The 27121-nt window shown below is 42.6% G+C and overlaps 1 protein-coding gene across 1 annotated transcript in view; it reads left to right on the top strand.

The window, feature by feature from the left end:
- Positions 1–17954, top strand: part of fat2 (FAT atypical cadherin 2) — a 73414-nt gene extending 55460 nt beyond the window's left edge. The window contains exons 23-28 of the mRNA XM_086178832.1: positions 181–625; positions 2526–2679; positions 3540–3639; positions 3713–3867; positions 7993–8267; positions 14000–17954. Of these exons, the coding sequence (XP_086034958.1) occupies positions 181–625; positions 2526–2679; positions 3540–3639; positions 3713–3867; positions 7993–8267; positions 14000–14517 (1647 nt within the window). The 3' untranslated portion in view covers positions 14518–17954. The remainder of the gene's footprint in view (positions 1–180; positions 626–2525; positions 2680–3539; positions 3640–3712; positions 3868–7992; positions 8268–13999) is intronic.
- Positions 17955–27121: the final 9167 nt, after the last annotated feature.

Here is a 27121-nt window from a genome sequence, read left to right on the forward strand (position 1 = left end):
CAACCGGTTGATAAGATTGTTCACGATTTAATCAGAATCGACGCCACTGTCCTTCGCGGCGCTCATCGATTGGCTCCCATGATTGAGGACTCGGGTTCCTCCGAGTGTTTCGGGGTCGGCTCCTCGCCGCCGCTCCATAGCCAACGTTGTAACCGACCGACCTTCCTCTTCCCTCCTCAGCTCAGCGACGGGCAGCTGCAGTTCCGCTACAGTTGCGGGAACATGGCGTCCCCCGCCCGGCTCCTGGTTCCTTCCCCGCCGTTGTCCGACGGTCGCTGGCACGCCGTCGTCCTGGAGGTGGCGCCGTCCTCCCTGCGCCTGACCCTGGACAGGCAGCACCCAGCCTCCGCCGCGCTGTCGCAGCCCTGCCACATGACGCGCCGCTACGGCGCCCTCCGCTTCGCCGCCGGTCGCGACCCCGAATCCAACGCACGCCCTCGCCGCTTCTCGGGCTGCCTGGCGCACCTGGAGCTCAACGGGCAGCGAATCAGAGCGGGTGACCCGTCGGAGTGGGCGGGGCCCGGGAGCAGGAGGGTCTTTGGGGTGTACAAGTGCTGCAGCCGGGCGCCGTGCGATAGCAACCCCTGCCTGAACGGCGGCGCCTGCGAGGAGGCCGCCGACGGAGGTGAGTACACGTCCGGCCTCTAGGGGGCAGCGGGGGAGGTGGAAACATCTGGTCTCCTCAGAGTGCGAGGAGAGATCGTGTTGCTAGCTTGGATGGAGATCCCGGGAGATGCTAACAAAGGAAATAGCTAATGGTCACTTAGCATCCCTGCTTCCGCATCCACTTCCTGTTTCCACGTCCTGTTTCACACACGGATTGGGTGAATCTGTTGAAGCGCCGCTAATCACCATATCAATCCCATAATGCCTTGTAGGCCATAAACAACACTGTTTTTAGCTAGCTTACTTTAGTTTAAAGCTAGCTTACTTTAGTTTAAAGCTAGCCAACTTTAGTTTAAAGCTAGACGCTAACAGGGTAAAATAGTATAATTTTTATGCACCTATATTTATTCATACCCGACTGCAGTACAAGTACTTCAAATCACAAAGCAGTAGGCGACGCTTACCAAAGTAGACGTGGTGGAACAGCACCCGAGTTCTCCATGTTGTCCCCACTGGGTTCTCCATGTTCTCCCACCTGGGTTCTTCTTGGATGATTGTTCTTAGTCCTTGGAAGAAGGCGGGTCCGCTTGAGGTTGGCGAGGACGAGTCGGCGCTCCAGTCGTCTCCTCGCCCTTCGCTTCCCTCCGCACCTTATTAGCATCTCGTGTTATCGCTAATTGACCGATCACGTCGGACCTGCGAGCCGAAAGAATAGAGATTAAAACTGGAGCGTGTGTGTGTGTGTGTGAATGCGCGTTGACATCGCTCGACATCACCGAGATCGTCGGGCGGCGTCTGATAAGATTATAGAAAATGTGTTTGTATTTCTTTATCGGCTGTTTACCTCCGACATCGGTGCGCCAAGGATTCCCAGCTAGGGCTTCTAAGCAGCAGGTTCCATCAGAGCATCAACAACATGCTCAACAACAACATATATATATATATACACACATACATACATACATACACACACATATATATATGTACATATATATGTATATATATATATATATATACACACACACATATATATGTGTACATATATATATATTAATGTATATACTTACAAATGTGTGTGTGTGTTAGTGTGTGTGAGACCAACTAGAGCTATTAGCCAGAAAAAAAATAAATAAAAATAATTGAGAAAAAATGTAGAAGAAATATGAATGTGAATAAAATTGTTGGAAAATTTAGCAAAAAAAGAATATAAATCAGCAATTATATATTTATGACAATTATGATAAGTAAACCAATCAGAATTTCAAAATTAGTTGTAAAGTAGTAAATATTTTTGTATATATAGTATAGTAAATATAAATGAATACTTTTACATACATACATTTAAAGCAATAATTTTCTGCAAAAATGGCAGTAGTAATGTGAATATATATAAATATATACAAAGAGTGAGAAAGAGAGAGAGAGACAGAGAGAGAGAGAGAGAGAGAGAGAAAGAAAGAGAGAGAGATTTATAGAGGAAAATAAAAATCCCAATCTTATTATATTCCCCTTTAATTCAAGAAAAAATATATACATACTTGAAGTCTGGCCTAAAAAACAGCAAAAGTGGGAAATAAATTCAAGAAAAAGAATTAAATAAGTGGATGAAAAAAAATTATAAATGATGAGTCGAAAAATACCTCAATAATTAATATTCTAAAAGAGGGGGAAAAAAATTTTTAAAGTTCGTGTTCCGCGTTTCTTCTTCTTCATTGCAGTCGCTTCCTTGCTGATGGCGACGCTCAGTGAGGAAAAACTCATGTTTTGTTTTAAAATCTGCCTGCGTTTTCTGTGACTTTCCCTCCCCCTGCCTGTAGGGTGCGCCCTGTCCCAAAGATCCCCACCAGTAACTCTTGGGACGTGTGTGTGTGTGTGTGTGTGTGTGTGTGTGTGTGTGTGTGTGTGTGTGTGTGTTACAGAGCCTCGCTGCAAGTGTGCCGGGCTCTTCCACGGCACCCTCTGCCAGCTGGAGGACAACCCTTGTGCCTCGCAGCCCTGCGTCCACGGCAGGGTGTGTGTTCCCAAGGCCCAGGGCTATATGTGCAACTGCTCTGAGGACAACCCTGATCCATGGTGAACACACACACACACACACACACACACACACACATACAAACACATGTATACACATGCATACCTGTATGTATATATGTATACCCTGCAGCCACACAGTGAATGCACGCACACACATGCATGCACACACGTGCACACATGCACACATCAACAAATGCAAGCACACACACAAAAACAAACACACACAAATGCACATGTATATGCAAAAATTAACATATATGCATACACATGCATATATTCACCCGGTGGCCAACACTGATGCAGGATGAACACACTCACACACACACACATGGATGCAGACAAACAAACAAGGTAACAACACATACACACACATGCAAATGCATTAACACATGTGCATGCACACACACACATTCATCTACAAACAAACACACTTGATACATATGCATATGTGCACCCTGTGGCCAACACTAACACAGGTTGAACACATACACAAAAACAGTCAGGCACACAAACATGGTACCACAGACAAACACACACACACACACACAACCCGTAGACAACTTTGATGTACTGTGAACACAAACACACATACATGCATACTCACACACACATATATGCCCCAATGACAATAATGATGCACGGTGAACACACACAAACACACATTGTGGACAACACTGACGCAAGGTGAACAAACATACACACACTGACACACACTGACACACACACTGACACACACAGAAGCTTTGAACAATGCCGATGCACATTATACACACACCGCACCCTTGAAGACCAAAAAGAACCTGTTCTCTGTCACTTCCTAATCCTCTGATTAGTGATCAATCACCGCTTTTTGCAATCGATCACTCATATTGATCCACTGATTCCCCCCCCCGAACCAGGTGTCGCAACCGGATCGACATCTGTTCCCCGAACCCCTGTCCCGGCGGGTTCCACTGTAAAGTATCGGATGGTTCCCTCCACTGCGACCCGCAGGCTCAGGTGAGTCTCCGCCCCCGCCCCGCCCCCACTTTAGCCCCGCCCCCTTACCTGACCCCGCCCCTTCTCCCCACAGGTGTTGCCGATGATCGGCTACATGGAGATCCTGGAGATCAGCGTCAGCGTGCTCGCCGCCACCTTCCTGGTGGCCATCTTTGTGTGCGTTAGGAAGCGCTACATCCGGCACAAGAAGAAGAAGAAGAAGCCCGTGTGCGTCCAGGACTCCAACGGGTGAGGACCTGTTCTCCGGTTTAGGTTCCACACAGTTACTATGGCACTTGATAAGGTTCAAGTGGCAATATTAGTACTATACTGGGTAGTATAATATAATTTGCCTACTTTTAGGTAGCAGTAACAGGTTAGATTTCAGTAGGACTTGGTTCTTCTTCCCCTTTTGGCTTTTCCCTTCAGGGGTCGCCACAGTGAATCAACCTTCTCCATCTAACCCTATTCTCTGTATCCTCCTCTCTCACACCAACTACCTTCATATTCTCTCTCACTACAGCCATAAATTTTCTCTTTGGTCTACCTCGAGACCTCCTGCCTGGCAGCTCCAATATCAGTATCTGTCTACCAATATATTCTCTATCCCTCCTCTGTACATGACCGAACCATCTCAGTCTGGCTTCTCTGACCTCTTTAAAACATCTAACTTGTGCTGTTCCTCTGATAGACTCATTCCTGATCCTATCCATCCTGGTCACTTCCAAAGAGAACCTTAGCATCTTCATCTCTGCAACCTCTAGTTCTGCCTCCTGTCTTTTTGTCATTGTAACAGTTTCTAGTCCATACATCATCGCTGGTCTCACCACTGTCTTGTACACCTTTCCTTTTATTAAGGCTGATAGTCTTCTATCACATAGCACCCCTGACACTTTTCTCCACCCATTCCAACCTGCTTGAACCCATCTCTTCACCTCTTTTTTACACTGTCCGTTGCTCTGGACTGCTGATCCTGAGTACTCTGTCTTGCTGAAATTATCCCTCATTCTTCTCCTTTCCAGAGCATACCTCCACCTCTGTAGATTTTCCTCCACCTGCTCCCTGCTGTCACTACAGATCATAATGTCATCTGCAAACATCATGGTCCATGGACATTCCTGTCTAACCTCATCTGGCAGCCTGTCCATCACTACTGCAAACAAGAAAGGGCTCAGAGCTGATCCCTGATGGAGTCCCACCTCCACCTTGAACCCTACAGCACATTGCACCACTGTCTCACAGCTAGCATACATGTCCTGCACCAGTCTAACATACTTCTCTGCCACTCCAGACTTCCTCATACAAAACAAGAGTTCTTCTCTTTGCACCCGGTCATATGCTTTTTCCAGGTCTACAAAAACGCAATGCAGCTCCCTCTGACCTTCTCTGTACTTCTCTATTAGCATTCTCAACGCAAATACTGCATCTGTAGTACTCTTTCTAGGCGTGAAGCCATACTGCTGTTCACAAATGCTGACTTCCACTCTCGGTCTAGTTTCCACGACTCTTTGCCATAACTTCATTGTATGGCTCATCAACTTTATCCCTCCATTGTTGCTGCAATTGTACACATCTCCCCATTCTTAAAAATTGGGCACCATCACACTTCTTCTCCATTCCTCAGACATCTTCCAACTCTCTAAGATCCAGTTGAATAATGCAGCCAGAAACTCTACCGCTGCCTCTCCTAGACACTTACACACCTCCAAAAGTATATCATCAGGACCAACTGCCTTTCCACTCTTTATCCTCTTCAATGCCTTCCTCACCTCACTTTTACAAATCTCTGCTACTTTGTGGTCTACAATAAGTCACCTCTTCTACCCTTGCCTCTCTTTCATTTTCCTCATTCATCAGCTCTTCAAAGTACCTTATCCATCTTCCATCACTCTTCTAGCATCTGTTTATACATTCCCCTCTCTATCCTTGATTACCTGGACCGGTTGTACATCCTCTCCATATTTATCACTCTGTTTTGCCAACCTGTATAGATCATTTTTCCCTCCCTACTGTCCAACCAAGCATACAAGTCATCATAAACCCTTTGTTTTGCCATTGATACCTCTGTCTTTCCATCACGCAGGGTCTCCCTGTGCTCCTGTCTGTTCTCTTCAGTCCTCAGTGTCCCACTTCTTCTTTGGAGAGTAGATAAGGAGAGTCTCCTAATCTACTTTCCTTCCAGACAATACAACTACCTGTCTCCCTGATAAGATTAGCTGTAGTTGTCCAATCATCTGGAGGCTCTGCCTGACCACCCAGAGCCTTTCTCAACTCCCTGAAAACCATACAGCACTCCCCCCTTTTCAGTTTCCACCACTTTGCTCTGCCTTTGTCCTCTTGATCTTCCTTGTTTCCAGAGTCATCCTACAAACCACCATCCAATGCTGTCTGGCTACACTTTCGCCTACAACTACTTTGCAGTCACTGATCTCTTTCATGTTACCTTGTCTATTACAAAATGTAGTCTTACCTGCGTGCTCCTTCCTCCACTCTTACCCTCTGTTCCTGTCTTTTCTGGAAAAACAGTGTTCACTACAACCATTTTCGTCCTTTTTGCAAAGTCTACCACCACCTGTCCCTCTGCGTTCCTATCCTGTATACCAAATCTGCCCATCACCTCTTCAGCCCTCTATTGCCTGCACCAACATGCCCATTGAAGTCTGCACCAATTACCGCTCTTTGATTCTGGGGATATTCTGCATCACTTCATCCAATTCATTCCAGAACGTCCTTCATTGCATTCGGGTAACACTATTAGTATTATTATTATTATTACTATTATTTGATGTCAGAAATAGTTAAATTTATTACTTGCTTTTGGCAAGTACAACAGCACAATCAACATAGCTGTTTGGTTACATTTCTCTGACAGTAGTGTTTTGGCAGCTACTACTACTGATTCAAGTGTAGTTGCGGTCGCTGTAGTCAAAGCAGTAGTAGGAGTAGACTACTGAAACCTAACTACTACTAGGTTAGGTGTTGCTTACTTATTTGGAATTATGTCAAGTTTAGTAAGAGTCATGGTGAAAGGATCACTTGGTTAAACTAAGGCAGCAAAAGTACTTGCTGAAGTTAAAGTGTATTAGTACTTGGTTACATTTAGGTAACAGTGGTACTTGGGCTGGTGTAGGTCACCAAGTTAGCTGGTTTCTTGGTGTAAAGTGTGGTTCCTCACAAAGAGGTTGTTGCAGCTGCAAATTTAGCAAAACGATTCACAAACCAATTAAAAAAAATCAGTGAGTAACAAAATGAATCACTAACAAGACGAATCGCTTATTAACGGAATGAATAACTGACTAATAAAGCAAATCACTAACTTGCAAAACAAATGATATCACTAACCAACAAAACAAATCACTATCAATTGTTCACAAACAAAAAGAATCACTAACGAACAAAACCATTCACAAAACACCCAAATGATTCAATTACTAACAAAATGAATCACCAACAAAAAAAGTAAATCGCTAATAAAACAAATCAAATCATTAACCAAAGAAATGAATCAATCACTAAAATGCAAAATGAATCTCCAACTAACCAAATAAAATCGCTATATAACGAATCACTCCTTAACAAAATGAATCATGAAACAACAAAATGAATCGATAGCTAACAAAACGAATCACTTATCAAAAAAGTCACAGCTGAACAAAACTACCGAAACTCAACATTAACTAGACAAATGAATCAATTACTAACAAAATAAACAAAAGGGGTTGACTTGTTAGTATGACCTCTTCAATTAAAAAAGGCCAAAACTTCAAGTCCCCATTTTAAAAGTTCGCCAAACTAATCAACAGTCCACTACGAGTGGATTCTTAAAATTTAACAACAGCCACCCACGGCCTCGACCCGCTAACTCCGCACCGTCGGCAGGGGGACGGGGGCGCGGGAGGCTGACCGGGGGTGTGGAGGCCATCTTTATTCTGCCGGCGCCACCAATTCTTCAATTATACAAGTGCGAAGCTGCGCCGGAATTTTCAGCAGAAACGTCTCGCTCTGAAAGACACGGCCGACGAGAGCACGCGCCGCGCTCCTCCTCGGGTTTCTAAAAAAAAAAACCCCGGCTAGCTCGCCGGCCCGGCATCCCAAACAGCCTCGTTACGGCACCGTTGATAAATTTTGAGGCTCTAGGAGGCAAAACAAACCGGCGGACCTCGCATTCCGTATTAATGCTGCCAATAAATCAAGTACGCGGCAGACGCCCGGCAACATTTTCACTCATTACCAGCACTGTTTACGTCCAAGTTTCCAGAGAGCCAGAGAATTAAAAAAAAAAAAACAAAATAAAAAAACAAAAGCACAGCAGAACGTTGGAGCTGGGAAGTCACTCAAGTGTGAAATCAAGGATCTGGTGTTTTCGGTCCGCAGCTACTTTCAGCACAGCCTGGCTAAAGGCCCGAAGGCCGACGCCCCCGAGGGGACCCCCATCGAGATGAGCGCCATGTTGGTTCCCGCCAACGACCTTGACCACACGCCCTTCCGGTCGCTTCGTCCGCGCAGCCAGATCGTTTCGCAGGGCGGCGGCGGCCTCAGGACGCAGGGCCCGGTGGTGTGCAGCGTCGCCCCCAACCTACCAGCCAGGCCGCCGTCCAGCTCGGACAACGATTCCATCCGGAAGAGCCAATGGGACATGGACTATGAAGGTGTGTGTGTGTGTTACAGCTTGCGTGATATAGGTCCGAAACACATGCTAATTTCGTGTAACCCCAACATTATCAATCTTTTTTATCCTCACTGCTTTACAATAACAACAAAAATCTAGAAATATTTTTCAGTCGTACCCCACCAGCGCCATGATGTGCGGAAGCTGCCATCTTTTTTTTTTTCGGGGGGTTCCCCAAAATTGCAGCTTTCCCCTCTGCATGCTACTAAAAACCAGAATGAACCCACTGGCTACTAATGATACCTATCGGATGCTAACGTTTCCGCTTATGTTTGCGATTGTAAGCTAATGTTTCACAGCGAGGGAGCAGCTGCTGCTAGCCACGCTGTGATTGGCTGGAACTATCAATCACTGGGACACATCCAATCATTCCCCTCTCATTCATGAATTGCGGGGTACTGCAGTCAGATCGTGCACCCGGAGCGCCCCCTCGAGGCGCCGCTTGCATTGTTTTGCTTTTCCTTTTTCTTTAAATTCTTCTATTTTCCCATCTCACCACTCTCCACCTTCCCTCCCTCCTCGCCTTCTCCTCCTCTTTTGTTCTCCTTATGCCGCCCCCCCCCCTTTCCATCTACCTCTAACACATTTTCTCCTCTTTTGTTCGTGGCGTTGTTTTTCTTTTTTTTTCTTTTCTTTTCTTGTTTCCTGTAACAGATCGATAGCGCCGCGCCGTGACTCACACATCCATCGCGACGCCGCGGAGACGGCCGAGAAGCGTCGGATCAGCCGTCCGTCACGGCGTCACTCCCCCGGGCAACGCCAGCCTGGCAGCTCGTTCGTCTGCCTGACCTTATCGCGGCGGGTAAAGGACACGTTCTTGCGGTTCCTTGCTCGTTATCGGGGAACGCTTGTTAAACGCGGTAGCGGGTGACTCAGCTACGGTTGGGTGGGGACGTGACCCTGGCGCTGCATCTTCACAGTTTACTGGGCGGGTGTTTCATAAATCCAAGCCAAGGTGGCCCCTGGATTTATTTTACATATCAAATATTTATTTTAAATATCGGGAAAAAAAAGAAGACGGGTGAACAAAAGTGGATTCTCCAAGGAACTCGAAGACCGGATGGACTTTGAATCCAGCAAAGTCAGGAGTTCAGCCATCACGAGCGGTGATTTCCCGAACAAATCATTTTGCGAATAATATGACCGCATGAAAAAAGCCCCAACTGCTAACAGTTTGCTAACCGCTAGCTGAGAAACATCAGCCACGCTGCTGCATCACTACGACACAGATAGTGTTCCATCCTGGAGAACGAAGGATCGGAAATTCTAATATAGAAAACAACGTCATCAGCATAGAAAAGTAGTTTTCTAGCCTATCCTGAGCATTGGACGACTTAAAAATGAAAAAGAAAGCTTGTATTTCGGGGGGATCAGGCACAGGCGTGTCGGATCTAGTTTTGCGGGACGGTATCGGCAACATGGCAATATATCCATCCTGAAGATGAATAGCAGGTTCTTAAGTAGAAAGTAGTCATCAGCATAGAAAAGTACTTTTCTTGGCTCTACTTGGCTGTCCAGGACGGAATTCAACCATTTCACATCATTTCTCATGGGAGGATTTGTTTTGGTTCATGAACATGGACCAAAATATATTTATTAGAATAATTTAGTTATTATAATTTAGTTATTATTAAACAAAATTTAGTTACCGCTTTAGTTTATTTGCATCCACGTACGACAATTGTTTAGGTATTTTTATATTTTCTTTAATTTATCAGGGAAAACAAACTTTTTTTTCGGCAACTTTTTGCAACCAAAGTTTAGATATATGGGAGGAAAAAAAACAAATTCAATAAATAAAACTTCATCTGCAAGTAAATGTATAAAAGATGAGTGGATGCATGACCAAGACAAAACTCATCTTGTATATTGTATTTTGACAGAGCTTGACAGAAATATGATTTTATTTCTTTTCCAATAACAGAATCAAAAGAAAAACTCAAAACTTTTTTTTTTTTTCTAGACAATCAGAATGGAGAGGTGAAGTTTTCTGGAAGGAGGAACAAAAAAAAAGCCAGTTTTCTTTTATGTTTGGAGGCTGGATGTGATGATTGAGTTATAAATCGGCATGTAAAGGTCAATGGAGGATGAATTTGACAGCGCCACATCCTGAACGGCTCCGGGTTCAAATCCCAGACTCCGTGTTGAGTCGGCCATGTTGTCCTTCCTGGGTTCTCTGTCGAGCATCTACCCAAAAAAAAAAAAAGCTAACCGTTAGCATCGGTGTGACTGAGAGGGTGAACGGTGCGACTCTCATGAGTCAGTTGTTATTTTTATTTCCTGACAAATTGTTTGGTTTTATTTTCTAAGTCAAGATCTTACTCCAGGAAAATTTGCCGTCCAATGAGCGGGAGCAAAAGCAAAGTTTGAAACGCGACTTTTAGAAACCGGAGGAGCAGAAGAGTTTAACATCGGAGGGATGTCAATCAAAAGTCAGGGAGATGTCAATCAGATGTCAGGAAAATGTTTATCTAATGTTTGAATGATGTCAATCAAATTTAGAAAAGATGTCTGTCAAATGTGACAGAGATGTCAATTGAATTTTTAGAAAAATAAATCAAATGTCAGAAAGACGTCAATCAAAAGGAAGAAAAATGTCCATCAAATGTCAGAGAGATGTCAATCAAGAGTAAGATGTCGATCAAAAACTAGCAACCATGTCAATTAAATTTAGACAAATATCAAGCAAATTTTGGAAGGATGTCAATGGAATAAAAGAGGGATGTCAATCAAATGTTGTAAAGATGCTAATCGAATATCAGACGTAAATCAATTGTAAACAAAATGTCAATCAAATGTCAAACATCGCGGGAGAAAATCACAATTTTCATATCAAACTTTTTGTCTAAACGTCGTCGGAAAGCCGATATCCGACTCCACAACCACCAGTCAAGGTCTTCACGAGCCGATCCGGAGCGCGAGGTTTTAATTTTTGTTTTGGATCAAAGGCGTATAAAAACTTTATTTTGATTATTTCTAAATGCGCGTTCAAGGTTGCGTCGGCGTCCCGTCACAGTTTAATTATTGAACACGCTGTTGTTGTTATGGTCTCTCTCCCTCTGAATGTTTCATTTCTTCCATCCTGCTTAAATTCCTCCTCGCTGTATTTGTTGTCGGTATCGACAGGAAACGCATTTTTTACATAAAGAGCTTTAGTAAAGTAGTAGTAATTGATCTGTGACATGATGACATCATGGATCCCGTCTGATTTAACAATCCGTCCATCCATCGCCTGAGGCCGAAGACGAACCGCCGCGCCATGGTGTCGACCCAATCTGATTTAAAATACACTTACAATTTACAAATTTCACTTACAAATGCAATACAATTTGGGAGCTGCAACTCTTGTTCAACTTTGAACATTTTCAGTCTTTTCCATCTCCTTCCTATACATTTAATTTACTTTTTATATTTCCTTTTTTTTTTCCTGACGATTAATTCATGATATTTCACAATGAAATGAATGGGAAAATGAAATCATATATCATATATATATATTCATATATTTTTTGACATATATACAAGTTTGTACATTACATTTACATTCCGGTCATTTGGCAGACGCTTTTACATGCATTCATTTCTTCGTTTTGTAAGTGTTTATAAATAATATAAAAGAAAAAAAGAGATTTATTTTGGGGGTTATTCTTTGGGATTAACTTAATACCTTTAAATGCATATATTTTCTTGAATAGTATAACCTGAAACGTTCATGAAAATAGTTTGTAAATTTAAAATCATCAGGAAATGACATTGAAATAACATTGAAATAGGATGTATATATATTTGTGTATATATATTGTGTATATATCAATACATATCTGCACATATATATTGTATTTGTATGTATGTACGTATATGTGTGTGTATACACATCTACACGCATATATACATAAGAATAAGAACAACTTTATTTATCCCGAAGGAAATTGCTGTGCATGAGTTACAAGAAAAATATAGCAATAATAAATGATAGTAGAAAAATTGTATAAACAGTAAAAAATAAGAGAAAAAGGGAGAATAAGAAATACAAATAAACTATAAAGTGTCTTAGTAACAAGTAACAAGTGAAAGATAAGGAGTGCACAAGAGTATGACAAAATATTGCATATGTAGCTGCTATACATACATATATATGAGTGTGTGTGTCACTGTGTGTATATGTAAATGTTTTTGTATATATATGTATGTGTGAGACGTACAATCATACATCCTTTCATTTGCAAGTGATAAAGAGATATAACCACTCATTCACCCACTCATTCACCTGCCATGCAGAAACAAACTATTCACACTTTTATTCACATTTTCATCTATACATCCTGTCCTGTAGAGATGTAGATTTATCAAAAATTCTTCCCAAATTTTTTTTTTTCTGTGTTTTTTCTTTGTATATTGCAGCAATTGTACATGTATTTTCACTTTCAATGATGTCAGTGTTTACTTTCTTGTAGCAGCTTATTGTCGCTCCGTTTGGATGTTTTTTTTTCTGAAAAAAAAAAAGTGAAACAAAAAAGCCCCAAGGAAAGAAAACAAAAAATAATAATCAAACTCTTTGAGGCCAGAGAAATAAGAAAATCATAAAAAAAAAGAAAAAAAGAAAACACATTTTTCTTTCTTTAAATTCAATATAAAATGTGGTTCAGTGACAACCCCCTCAAACCTCTCCCTTTTTTAAAAAAAAAAAAAATGTAGAAATGAGTCGGTATCAACACAAGTCAAGGCGACGGCGTATTTGTTTGCAAGGTATTTGCCGAAGATGCAGCTGGCCATTGAGAACGGCTTGGGAAAGGAAGAGTGACTTGAAGGTCGGCGTGACCTTGGCCACGTCTTTCGGAAACAGTTGTTTTTTTTATCGTTCCCAGCAGGAAAAAAAGAGTTCTGAGATTAGTTTTGGGGGAGACGGATTAGATTTCAACGGCAGAGGTCAAAGGTTTGACCCCGCCCCTTTATTTGGGTGAACCAATCAGAACACACCATTTACTCCTCTCTGGATTTTTTTATTTTTCATTTTTTTATTTAATCTTTCAAAAGCACCTTCTCTCAGTCCAACCTGTTGCCGTGGGGACTGCCATCACTCATCTCTGGCTTTTACCTCCTTTCAATGTCATTTTCCGATTATTTTAAATTTATTGATTTATTTTCAATTTATTTTCATGAAGGTTTTGGGTTATGTTAAGTTAATCCCAAAGAAATGACCTCAAAAACAAGTATTTTTTTTCCTTCTATATCATTCATAAACACTTACAGTATAATGTATTATATTTTCAGATTTCCTCTTCTGACTTTTTATTTAATTACCTGTTAAATCTATTTATACTGAAACATCAAGTAACTGGTCTTTTGTAAAAAACAAACTAGAAAAAAAAAAAATATATATATATATATATACATATATAAGTGATGCCGCTCAAAATATATATATATATATATATATAAATGTATATATTTGGGTTGATCCATGTCCAGACCAATCAAACGTTACTTCCAGCCTGACCTGAAGTCTCACGCCCTTTTGTTTTGAATAAAAAACACACACTAATAACTGCCACCGGTCTAGATCATTCCTGCAGAAACCAGGACTTCATCCCGTTGCTTGTTTTTTTTACTGTTAACGCTGTTATACTGTTATAACAGTGTTATAACAGTGTATTAGAAGTGTAATTACAGTTCTTACATCATGTGTGACTTATCGCCACCGTCTACCCTCAGTTTACCCGGCCGACCCCGACTACTACGGCCGCCCGGTGACGCAGGACTTCCCCAAGTTCGACATCGTGGAGGACGTCTACCCCGCCTCCACCCTGGACTCTCGGAGGAGCTCCCGATTCGGCGGCTTCCCCTTCCCGCTGGAGCGCTGCGACCGCCGCGCGCCGCTGCCGCCGTGCTACAGCAACCAGAACCTGGACGACTTCCTGGGACCCGACGGGCTCCCCCTGCCGCCGCCCCAGTGCCCCAGCGAGTACACCGCCATCAGCTACTACCCGACACAGCGCGTCCGGAGCGCCGACAACGTCTCCGCCGGCTATAAGAGACTCAGCGTGCGTCTGAGCGTGGCCTCGCCGTCGTTTGCTGACGGGCCTCCTCCTCCTCCTCCGCCGCCGCCGCCGCCGCCCCCGCCCAGCGGCACCAGACCCCAGATGAGGCCTCCGAAGTCCAACCCCCGGAGCCTGGAAGGGTCCAGCACACTGGAGAGCGACTACGGGAGCAGCGAGGAGGTGATGTTCTGAGCACCCCGGACTCACCGGTCGCAGAATCAGTATTATCGGCGGACCCTTTCCGGTCGCCGTGGCGCCGGTGGCGTGTCGCGCCGACGCAGACATTTCTTCTTTTTTTTTTCGGGGAGGGAAACAAGGGGATTAACGTGTCGTGTTGAGTCTTAGACTGAAAAGGACAAACCCTTTCAAAATTAGAGGACACTGAAGGACGCAGGCTTTTCCGCCCGGATGTGGGAAACCCTTGGTTTCCTGTGTGTTTGTGCCCCCCGAGTCCCAAAAAAAAAACCAAAAACAAACATTCCTTTGACTTTACAAGGAGCTACTATTAATCAGCAAAATGATAAAAACAACAGCAACAATAATTGTACTAACAATAACAATAATAATAAAAATAATCGATAAAATTTTATTTACATTTCCACAAAATTTTCCTGGAAAAAAAAATTGCATAAAAAATTTATGCGAAATTTTCGGAATAAAACATTGGTTTACTCTCTTATTCTCAAAGGTTTATGGAAATTGAAAGATGTTATACTGTATATACTTTTTTTTTAAATAATATTGATAATTACTGCTATTTTATTTCACATTTCCAATAAATATTTTTAAAATGAAGTGAACCTCCCCCTGAATTTTGGTATATGAAAATGGATGCAAAATTTCAAAAGAAAATCTTGAGTTTAACCTCTTATTGTGAAAGGCTTGTGGAAATTTAAAGAAATTATATTCTAGTTTTTTTTAACAATAATCACTGCCATTTATTTAATATTTTTAAAATGAAATGATTTTATTTTAATCTCCCAAGGCTGTTTTGGATATTTCAAAAGATTATCCCCAAACCTTTTTCCCTAAAAATATCTAATGAAAATCAAAGACAGATGAATCCCGAAGGTTGAATCAAATTATGTTTTATGAATAAATGAATAAATAAAAGCAACACCCACTTGGAAAAAAGATTTGATTTTATTTCCTGTGGTTTATTATTTATAATCATCAGGAAGTTTCTCCCCAAAAGTCATTTGGCAAGAATATAAATTGTTAGAATTTTTTCCAATGTATGAAATTTAAAGTGCTTATTTTAAAGTTGATTTCAAGTGTTTAGAATCCAGGTTTTAAAGTGATTTCGTGTTAATTTGAGTTTGTTTTTCCACATAAATTCCAGGCCAAATTAAATAAATTACTATTATTATTTATTGTTATTATTATCGATTTTTATTTTTTATTATTATTATAATAGTAGTCTTATGACAATTTTTTTTGTTGCTCAAATCAGCTCAAACCTGAGGGAATTTTTTGGTTTGTTTTTTTGTTGTTTTTTTTGGGGGGGGAAGGGTTGTTTGTCTGTATTATTCTGGGATGGATCTTCCAGACATGACGGCGGAGGCTGGACCCTCAGAGAGCATGACCGTCGACACAGTTGTGTAAATACTAGACACGAATGTGTGTGTGTGTGTTTGTGTGTGTGTGTGTGTGTGTGGGTGTGTGTGTGTGTGTGTGTGTGTGTGTGTGTGTGTGTGTGTGTGTGTGTGTCTAAGTTCAAGTGCAGTAAATTGTACCGTTGTTAGTGATACTAATGTTCACCATACCGAGCCCAGATGCTAAATGTGAGTGTTTGTTGCTGCCGTCGCTAACGACCCGCTGTGAGAAAGTGAGTTTTTTTAATTTTTCCAGAGTCAAATTTTGGGTAATTCTATTGAAAAAAATTTAAAAAATTATATTTATATATATTTTTTTGATTTTTACAGATTTTAAAATGTCATCCTTTGTTTTGTAGTACCAAATTCAAATTTAGCAAGGTGAAGTGATGGAGGTAAACTCGACTTACGCCAGGAAAAAGAAATAAACAGATAAATAAATCCGTGTCTTCTTTGTAAGCATCAATTTCAAAATAGCACAGATATAAATAAGTTATAAAAAGATAAAAAATTATACTAGTAGTAGTGGTAACAATAATAAGAATAATAGTAAATTGAATTATGTAGTCTTATTTCAGGTTCAAACTCAATCCTGACAAGAAATTGATATATATGAATGTATATATGAATATATTATAAATATTATATTATTATTATCATAATTGTTGTTACTATTATTATTACTATGATTATAATAACTAAGTATTTAAGAGGTTGTGGTTGATGTTTTTCAAAATAAAAGCGCCGCCACCAAATGTTGAAGGTATCGATATACTCAGATTTTATTGGTTGAATTGTGATTTATTTTGTTAAATCGATCTTTTTTTTCAAATATAAATGTTTATATTTTTTAAAGCGTATCAATTGATTCTAAACGTTGTTTTTAATCGGTTGTCTTTGTTTCGTGACGTTTTCAAAATTGGCTTATCAAATTTATCGGGTCGGTTCCAGCTTATCAATCAGCCAATCGATTGGCTAATCGGACTCCCACTGACCCGATCGGTAATGAACTCCCTGTTTGCCGCCGCTTTCTTAAAGGTTAAACGGTAAAATTGACAAAACGAGCGACATGTGACGCGTGTGTCGCTGTGCGTTAGCTTAGCATGCAGGGCCGCACGGACTGTACATGAGCTGAAGTGTGAGTCTCTGCGTGTTAGCTTAGCATGCAGAATGCATGCTAAGCTAACACGCATGGTCAATTAGCATGGTCAATTAGCTGCGGACTCAGCGATGTAAATGTCTGTTGCCATGGCAACCGGGGTCGGCCGTCGATTGTCCTGTCGACCCGGATCAGGTCATGTAAAATCTGTGTGTACGGTAATACGGTAATGTGTGTTTCAACTGTGTGTATGAGGGCGTGTGTGCGTGTGTGTGTGTGCGTGTGTGTGTGTGTGCACGCATTCATACAAACTGGAGGCTTTTATTTTGAACATCATCAATCCTAATCTCTTTTTCTGGGACATAATGGAGTAAATCTCCATCACTGGTTTCAGGGCCGAGTTGTTCACGTTTTAAATAAGAGTAATTAATTTGAATAAAATAAGGCAGAAATGAATCTTTAATTTTTAACAAAAGTTTTGAATAAATGCCAAACCTGTAAATACCAAATCTTATTTTGAAGGAGTGTGAAGATAAAATATAGTAAAAGATAAGAGATTTATTTTGTGAGGACAGCAAAGGGTTAAAACTTGCTTGGGGTCGTTAGACGCGGAAAAAAAAGATTAAAAAAAATTAAGTGGTACATGTTTTATTTTTTACATGTGGTTTTACTGTGACAAAGTAAAATTTTGCATCCAAAAAATGCAATGCAATAAAAAAGAGTAAAATAGATTTTCAGAAACAGGAGTTGTCATGGAATCAGAATGTGTTTCCAATTGAATGTAATGACTTTTTTATTATTATTAGATTCACAAAGTTTATTTTTTTAATCACATTTTCTTTTTATTCCTATTTGCTGTCATTGTCGTTTTTCAACTTGTTGTTTTCTCGACGTCATAAAGACAAAATAAAGATGTGCGCTTCTCCGTCACCGGCCAGGAGGGCTTTTGCTTTTTTTTCAACAAAAACGTCAATGAGAGAGGAGAAGACATTTTCATTATTATTACTTCGTCACAGATTTTTCCATTAACAACTTTTATTTTTAATGGATTTAACAATCGGTGGCGTGGTGGCGCTTTGGCCCCACAGCATGAAGTCTGTGACAGCCAGGATGGGCTCCAGAATCCCCCGCGACCCTGAGTGCAGGATAAGCGGAAGACGAAGGATGGATGGATGGATTTAACAATTGATTTTCTATTCAAGCCCTGCTGTCGCCATGGAGACAAGAAATATTTACTGTCGCCGGCTGTGAGATCTAAATGGTTCCCACGGCTCAATTCAAGCCTGACTGCGATCACGAAACCCTACACTAAATTTGGATGTAGTTGGTTCCCACACTTCAATGAACTGGTTCCAAGACTTGTAGACTTCTACGTCACTGGATCAGACTAGTTCCCACGCTTTAACTAAATATTTACTTCTCGCTGGAAGCCTTTTTCAAAAAGTAAACAACCAGCCAGAACCCATTCCCGAGCTGGCATTGGAGTGAGTTGGTTCCCCTCGATCCGACTAAATTGTCCATCTAGAACCCGTTCCCTAGCTTCAGACTCACCTTGCTATCCACTAGCTTGTTCCTGGACTTGGGAAACTCGGAAGTACTCAGTTCCCCCACTGAAACCTCAACCTCTAGCTAGAACCCATTCCCAAATGTCTGATACTTTGCTGCTGTAACATCTAGATCATGTGTGCCCAATACGTCAATCGGACTCTACCGGTCGATCGCAGACGTCAGCCACTATGAAAATTGTCACTTGACTGGCAGTCGGTCTGTCCAATCTGACCTTTTCTGACACGGGCGTCACTGCGCATGTGCAGATCACGTTCTAGCAAGCTAGCGAGTTAGCTTCCGATTTGTCATCTAAACTTACGGGTATAAAAATAAGTAGGGGAGCTGGACTGAGTAAAAAGACTAAAACTTATCACTTCCATACGGGGAGGTGGACTTTTTTCATCTGCCGTCTACTGTTGAAAAAGGGAAACGCGGATTGGCATTTTCAGACCGTTCATAAAAACTACGACACCGACTTCCCTTCGAGAGAAAAAGAAAGGAGAAGGAACTAAAATCCTGGCTGTCAGGACAGCAGTCATTTTTCTCACTGCTAACTTGAGAGATGCTAAAAGAGGCACTCATTGAAGCAGCTGACTCGTTGTTCCAAGACTCTAAAAACAAACCAGAAATACTATCTTCGATCCGAGCTCTCCAGCTATCAAGAACTACAGTTACACGGCGCGGTGAAGCCGTGGCCGAGGATTTGACCAGGCAACTTCGGAAGGACATCGCGGACCGCGAGTGCTTCTCACTGCAACTGGATGAGTCTACAGACGTGAGTGGCACAGCACAGTTGTGCATTTTTATTTTTATTCTTACTGATATGATCGCAAAAGAGGAGCTGTTAATAGTCCTGGCCGTGAAAGAACACGCGAGGAGTGGACATATTTCAGTCTTTTAAAAACTTTATTGAAAAAGTTGCAAGTTGGTTTATCTCCAAGTGCAGGGAGGACGATGGTTTCCCGAAAATGCTCGACATGAAAGAAATAATGGATGTGGTTGCAACAAAGATCGCTTGTTCTATTCGCGCCAAAAGATGCCTATTCCTAGTCCGGCTAATGGATGCAAGTAACTTGTGAATTCCCGCCTAGAGCCGTTCCTAACCTTTGACTGAAGACAAACCGCTATCTAGAACCCTTTCCTAAGCTTTGACTAAAGACAACCAACTGTCTAGAACCTGTCCCCAAGCTCTGACTGAAGACAAACTACTATCAAGAAAGCTTCTAGAAAGCTACTAGCTATTATCTAGAACCCGTTCCCCAATTTTGAAAAAGGACAATTTCAGTATAGAACCTATTCCCAAGCTTTGAATACATACTGCAATCTAGAACCTGTTCTCAAGCTTTGACTTTACACAAACTAGTATTCAGAATCTGTTCTGGTGCTTTGAATAAAGACAAGCTACTATCTGGAACTTGTTCCCAAGCTTGAAAAAGGACAACTTGTATATAGACCCTGTCTCTCCAAGCTCTGAATGCAGACAAACTACAATCAAGAACCTGTTCTTGAGTATTTCATGGAGACAAACTATCTAGAACCCATTTCTAAGCTATGACGAAAGACAAGCTACTATTTAGAACCCATTCCCGTGTTTTGAATAAACACAAGCTACCTCTTCACCAAGCACTACCCCACTAATCACACTTAGCTCGCCCCCGCCATAAAAAAAGAAGAAATGAATGTATGTATGTTTATGGTTTTGAGATGGCTATTTGGTAGAGTGGTCACTTCTGTCTTCCGACTACTGGTACTTTGGAACTTCGGTGACTGAATGGCACTTTTTGTTAGTCGCTTTGGATAAAACCATCTGCCATATGACTGTAATGCAATGTAAGGTAATGGACCTGTTCCCAGGCTTAGGACACCTCCATGCCGTTGGATCTCGATGGTTTTCAAACTTCATCCAGAGAACTCGTTTGAACCTGTTCCCCTGGATGGAACTCGTTCCTTTGTTTAAACTGAACAAAAACACCCTGAGGTTCCCCAGACCACGAGTGGCTCCATCTTCCGGAACAAAAAAAAAAAAAGCTGATGTAACACATTTATACAAGCCATACAAACCCGATAGCCTCCACTCAGCTTCGTCCTCGGACGCCGCTACATGAACGTCACGCTGCCCAAAACACCAATGGGAACGTGGTGTGATGTTTGACGGGTGTTTGACGGGGGGAGCAAAGTTGGAGGAGGAGGAGGAGGAGGCCATGTGTGACTGCAGTAACATAATTACCAGCGTGAGTCATTGCCAATTTTGTGTGCATGTGTGTGTTTGTGTGTGTGTGTGACCCCCTTTACATTCACCTCTTTGTTCCCCGCCTGTTTTAACATCACGCTCACGTCAATCGCCATGTCCTCCCTCCATTATCAATGTTTTTATTTTATTATTCATTCATTTATTTCCCCCTCCAGCAGTCACCCCGGGCGACCAGCATCACCACCCACTCTACGCAGCGTTCACTCCTTCGACCGGCCAACCAGCCACATTGAAATTAATAAAATTATCTAATAACATTTCAAACGAAATGATAATGCAGCCTCAGGGCGGCACAGGCCGGTGTCTCCCTGAACCGGCATCAAGCCCGGATAAATGCAGAGGGTTGTGTCAGGAAGGGCATTCGGCGTAAAACCTCTGCCAAAACCAAATACGCAAATCATACCTAACAATGCCATACCGGATCGGTCGAGGCCCAGGTTAACAACTGCCATTGGTGCCGGTGGCCGCAGGGTACCAATGGAAACTGGGCTACTGTAAGCCGAAGAAGGAGAGGAGGAAGGCGTGCTCAGAAGCAGAGAGAAGCTGAAAGGCAAGAGTCTGGAACTGAGAGTAGGGACTTTGAATATTGGGACTATGACAGAAAAAGGTACAGAGTTGGTTGCCATGATGGTGAGAAGGAAGGTGGATATACTGTGTGTCCAGGAGACCAGGTGGAAAGGAAGTAAGGCTAGAAGCTTAGGAACAGGCTTTAAGTTGTACTATCATGGTACTGACAAGAAGGGAAGTGGAGTAGGCGTTATCTTGAAGGAGGAGTTTGTTAGGAACATTCTGGAGGTGAAAAGAACATCAAAAAGACTTTTGAGTCTGAAACGGGAAATTGAAGGTGTGATGCTCAATGTTATTAGTGGCTATGCCCCGCAGGTGGGATGTGAGTTATAGGAGAAGGAGAAGTTCTGGAATGAGTTAGATGAAGTGATGAAGAATATTCCCAGAAATGAGAGCGTGGTAATTGGTGCAGACTTCAATGGGCATGTTGGTGAAGGCAATAGAGAGGATGAAGAAGTGATGGGGAGATTTGGTATAAAGGATATGAATGCAGAGGGACAGATGGTGGTAGATTTTGCAAAAAGAATGGAAATGGCAGTAGTGAACACTTTTTTCCAGAAAAGACAGGAACATAGGGTAAATTATGAGAGTGGAGGTTGGAGCACACAGGTAAGACTACATCTTGTATAGACAAGGTAACCTGAGAGAGATCAGTGACTCCAAAGAAGTTGTGGGCGAGAGTGTAGCCAGACAGCATAGGATGGTGGTTTGTAGGATGACTCTGGTGACAAGGAAGATGAAGAGGACAAAGGCAGAGCAGAGGACAAAGTGGTAAAAGCTGAAAAGGGAGGAGGGCTGTATGGTTTTCAGGGAGTTGAGAAAGGCTCTGGGTGGTCAGGCAGAGCTTCCAGTTGACTGGACAACTACAGCTAATCTTATCAGGGAGACAGGTAGGAGAGTAGTTGTATTGTCTGGAAGGAAAGTAGATTAGGAGACTCTCCTATACAAAGAAAGTGGTTAGCAAAGAAGAAGTGGGACACTGAGGGGACTGAAGAGACCAGACAGGGAGATACAGCGTAAGATAAGATAGGGGCAGCAAAGGCAAAACAAAGTGCATATAATGACTTGTATGCTCAGTTGGAAAGTAAGGAGAGAGACAATGATTTATACAGGTTGACAAAACAGAGATAGAGAGGGAAAGGAAGTACGGCAGGTCTGGGTGTCTAAGGATAGAGAGGGAAATGTATAGACAGATGCTAGAAGAATGATGGGAAGATCGAGAGGGTACTTTGCAGAGCTGATGAATGAGGAAGTGAAAGAGGAAAGGGTAGGAGAGGTGACTGTTGTAGACCACAAAGTAGTAAAGATTAGTAAAAGTGAAGTGAGGAAGGCATTGAAGAGGATGAAGAGTGGAAAGGCAGTTGGTCCTGATGATATAGCTGTGGAGGTGTGGAAATGTCTAGGCGAGGTAGCAGCAGAGTTTCTGACTAGATTATTCAACTGGATTTTAGAGAGTGAGAAAATGCCTGAGGAATGGAGAAGAAGTGTGATGGTGCCCATTTTTAAGAATAAAGGGGATGTGCAGAATTGAAGCAACTACAGAGGGATAAATTTGATGAGTCATACAATCAAGTTATGGGAAAGAGTAGTGGAAACTAGACTGAAAGCAGAACTCAGCGTTTGTGAACAGCAGTATAGCTTCATGACTAGACAGAGTACAGATGCAGTATTTGCTTTAAGAATGCTAATAGAGAAGTCGTGTGCTTTTGTTGACCTAGAAAAAGCATATGACAGGGTGCCGAGAGAGGAACTCTGGTATTGTATAAGGAAGTGTGGAGTGGCTGAGAAGTATATTATATGGACAAAAGTATTCACTCGCCCATCCAAATAATCTGAATCAGGTGTTCCAATCACTTCCATGGCCACAGGTGTATAAAATCAAGCACCTAGGCATGCAGACTGTTTTTACAAACATTTGTGAAAGCATGTGTCACTCTCAGGAGCTCAGTGAATTCCTGTGTGGAACTGTGATAGGATTCCGCCTGTACAACAAATCAAGTTCTGACATTTCCTCTCTCCTAAATATTCCACAGTCCACTGTCAGTTGTATTTTAAGATCATGGAAGTGTTGTTTGGGAATGGCAGCAACTCAGCCAAGAAGGTTGACTGATGGGGCGAGGTCAGCGGATGCTAAGGTCCATAGTGCGAAGAGGTCACCAACTCTCTGCAGAGTCAATAGATACGGACCTCCAAACATCCTGTGGCTTTAGATTAGCTCAAGAACAGCGCATAGAGAGCTTCATAGAATGGGTTTCCAAGCCACACATCACTAAATACAATGCAAAGCATCGGGTGCAGCGGTGTAAAGCACGCCGCCACTGCATTCCAGAGCAGTGGAGATGCGTTTTCTGAAGGGATGAATGTCACTTTTCAAGTTGGCAATCTGATAGATGAGTCTTGGTTTGGCGGTTGCCAGGAGAACTCCAATGTGACTGCAATGTGCCGAGTGTAAAGTTTGGTGGAGGGGGGATTATGGTGTGGTGCTGTTTTTCGGGAGCTGGGCTCTGGGTCAGCCTTCCCAGAAGAGTTGAACCTGTTATAGCCACAAAGGGTGGACTAACATATTGAACCCTATGGATTAGGAACGGGATGTCATTTACATTCATATGCCATTCAAGGCAGTTGAGTGAATACTTTTGGCAATCTAGTGTATGTTACAGTGGTACAGGACATGTATGCTAGCTGTGAGACAGTGGTGAGGTGCACTGTAGGCGTAACAGAAAAGTTCAAGGTAGAGGTGGGACTTCATCAAGAATCACCTCTGAGCCTCTTCTGGTAGTGGTGATGGACAGGCTGATAGATGAGGTCAGACAGGAATCTCCATGGCCCATGATGTTCGCAGATGACATTGTGATCTGTAGTGAGAACAGGTTGAGGAAAATCTAGAGAGACAGACGTATGCTCTGGAAAGGAGAGGAATGAAGGTCAGTCGCAGGAAGACAGGATGTGTGTGAATGAGAGAAACCCAGGTGGAACAGTGAGGCTACAGGGAGTGGAGATCAAGAAGTTGGAGGACTTCAAGTACTTAGGGTCAGCAGTCCAGAGCAGCGGAGAGTGTGGAAGAGAAGCAAAGAGACGGGTCCAAGCACGTTGGAATGGGTGGAGAAAAGTGTCAGGGGTACTATGCGATAGAAGACTATCAGCCTGAATGAAAGGAAAGGTGTACAGGACAGTGGTGAGACCAGCGTATGGACTAGAAGCTGTTACAATGACCAAAAGACAGGAGGCAGAACTAGAGGTCGCAGAGATGAAGATACTGAGGTTCTCTTTGGGAGTGACCAGGATGGATAGGATCAGGAATGAGTCTATCCGAGGAACAGCACATGTTAGATGTTTTGGAGAGAAGGTCAGAGAAGCCAGACCGAGATGGTATATTGGTAGACTGATGCTGGAATTGGAGCTGCCAGGCAGGAGGTCTCCAGGAAGACCAAAGAGAAGATTTATGGATGTTGTAAGAGAGGATATGAAGGTAGCTGGTGTGAGAGAGGAGGACACGGAGAATAGGGTTAGATGGAGAAAGTTGATTCGCTGTGGCGACCCGTGAAAGGAAAAGCTGAAAGAAGAGGATTTCAAACAATTTTTTTTTGTCTCAAAACTTTTTCTGTCCAAACAAGCAACCATTTTTGAGAAAGAATTTGTCACCAAGAACAGATTTACATTCAACTCGCTGACGCTGAAAATTCCGAGGCGACCCTGAAGTAACATCCCCGCATCAGCAGCTAGAACGCTCTAAACGACCCCCCCATCCAGCAGACACTCCATCTGATAGAGGTTGTTGGTTCCCACTGTCACCATGGCGACGACCCTCAGGTCAGTGTTTCACCGCTTCAGGACACCTGTCTAATACACACACACACACACACACACATAAAGACATCTGAGGAGTGTTTATATGAGTTTGTGTGTGTTTCTCCTTACACACTGAGGAGGAAACATGGGAAAGAAAGATGGGTGCAGACGTCTGGTTTTCATCTGGTTTAGTCATATTAGGGCCTTCAGCTTGGCAATTAGTCTGTGTGTGTGTGGTGTGTGTGTGTGTGTGTGTGTGTGTGTGTGTGTGTGTGTGTGTGTGTGTGTGTGTGTGTGTGTGTGTGCGCGTGCTCTCAGAGAACCAGGTATCAAGAGGAAGCCCGGTCTCACCACCTGTGATGTCGGCCGCCGGGCAGGAAGTGACGCCGTGTTCTGATTGGATCTTGGAAAAAAAAAAAAATGAATTCAATTTGGAAAAAAGAGAAAGAAAAAAAAAGCTGCAGTAGCAAATAAAAGCCACGGCAGCTGCAAAATGAAAAACGCTGACTGGGTTGACCGTTCCCTTTTATTTACATAATTTTTATATTCATCAACACGTGCAGTAACCACCCCCCAAACACACACACACACACACACACACACACACACACACACAATTAATTCCAGCCTCCTCCCCATGGCTCAGGGGGTTCAGATGAACACTTATGAGAAATATTCAACTGAAAGATAATAAACGCTTCAGAGGTTTAAGGAACCTTCATAAATATGCAGATTTATTACTTTTTTTTTTGGAGAAGTAGGATGCCCTTCCCCATGCGTGTGCATGTGCGTGTGTGAATATATATATATGTGTGTGTTTGTGTGTGCTGTTCATTGAGTTTCCCCGCTGGAAAAAAAAAAAAAAAAAAAAAAAAAAAATTGCACAGATTCCTGGAACTCCAAAAAATAATAAGTTCAACGATACAGAGATGGAGAATCTGCCGAGGTATTCATCTGAGGGAGCCATTGTGTGTGTGTGTGTGTGTGTGTGTGTGTGTGTGCATGTGTGTAAACACAATGGGGGCATGACACCCCCGGCACGCCGCCGCGGAACTTTAATAAATCCGTTTTGTGGCGACGGCGGAGCTGCTCCTCCACGGTAATGAGCCTGAAGCACAGAGTAAGGGGTTGGGGGACCGGAAGGTCAGGGGGTGCTGGAGGGGGAAGCTGGAGGGGGAAGCTGGAGGGGGAAGCTGTAGATGTTGCTCTGCAGCTACTCATCCTAGCTATCCAAGTTCTGGTAAATATGTCCCCTAAAAATACCTGTCATTGTTCTCCCCTCCCCTGTAGAATAGTCTGCTCGGAGGGGGAAGCAGGGGTCCGAGGGGGAAGCGGGGGTCCGGGGGGGAGGGGGGGGTGATTTACGACTCCAGAACCTTCCCGCTGCATGGAATCAGATCAATAGGAGGTGATGAACGACGTCACGTTTTATAAGAAAAAAAAAAAAAAAAGATTTATTGTTTACATTTTTTTCCCCAAGATAAAAGTGCATTATTTTCATTGATATTATTTGTCGTGACAGCAGTACTTATAGTAGTAGTAGTAGTAATAGTAGTAGTAGCAGTTTTGTTGAATTTGGGGTTGCAGAGCATGAGTACTGCACATATGAGAATAAATGAATGCGATTAATGTGAGCATTTTTTTGTTTCGGTGAATCTGTGTGTGAGTGTGTGTGTCTTTGTGTGTGTGTGTGTGTGTGTGTGTTGCATAAATCCTGTTAATGACCCCCAGGGACGCCCTGTCTCAGTGTCATTTTACACGGTCGAGGTGTTGTGATTGTCATCGGCCTCCAAGTGTTTATCCATCAATTATATTGCCCCTCACCAAGTGTGTGTGTGTGTGTGTGTGTGTGTGTGTGTGTTCTCCACATTCTCCTGCCTGGGTTCTCTTCACGTCTTCCCTCAAGTGTCCAAAAACGTCTGAAATCTTCATTGAACGCGCTAAATT

The sequence above is a fragment of the Fistularia commersonii genome, chromosome 31, assembly GCF_037954325.1.
Source record: "Fistularia commersonii isolate RoL2024-O1a breed Wild chromosome 31, RoL_Fcom_v1.0, whole genome shotgun sequence".
NCBI classification, from domain to species: domain Eukaryota; kingdom Metazoa; phylum Chordata; class Actinopteri; order Syngnathiformes; family Fistulariidae; genus Fistularia; species Fistularia commersonii.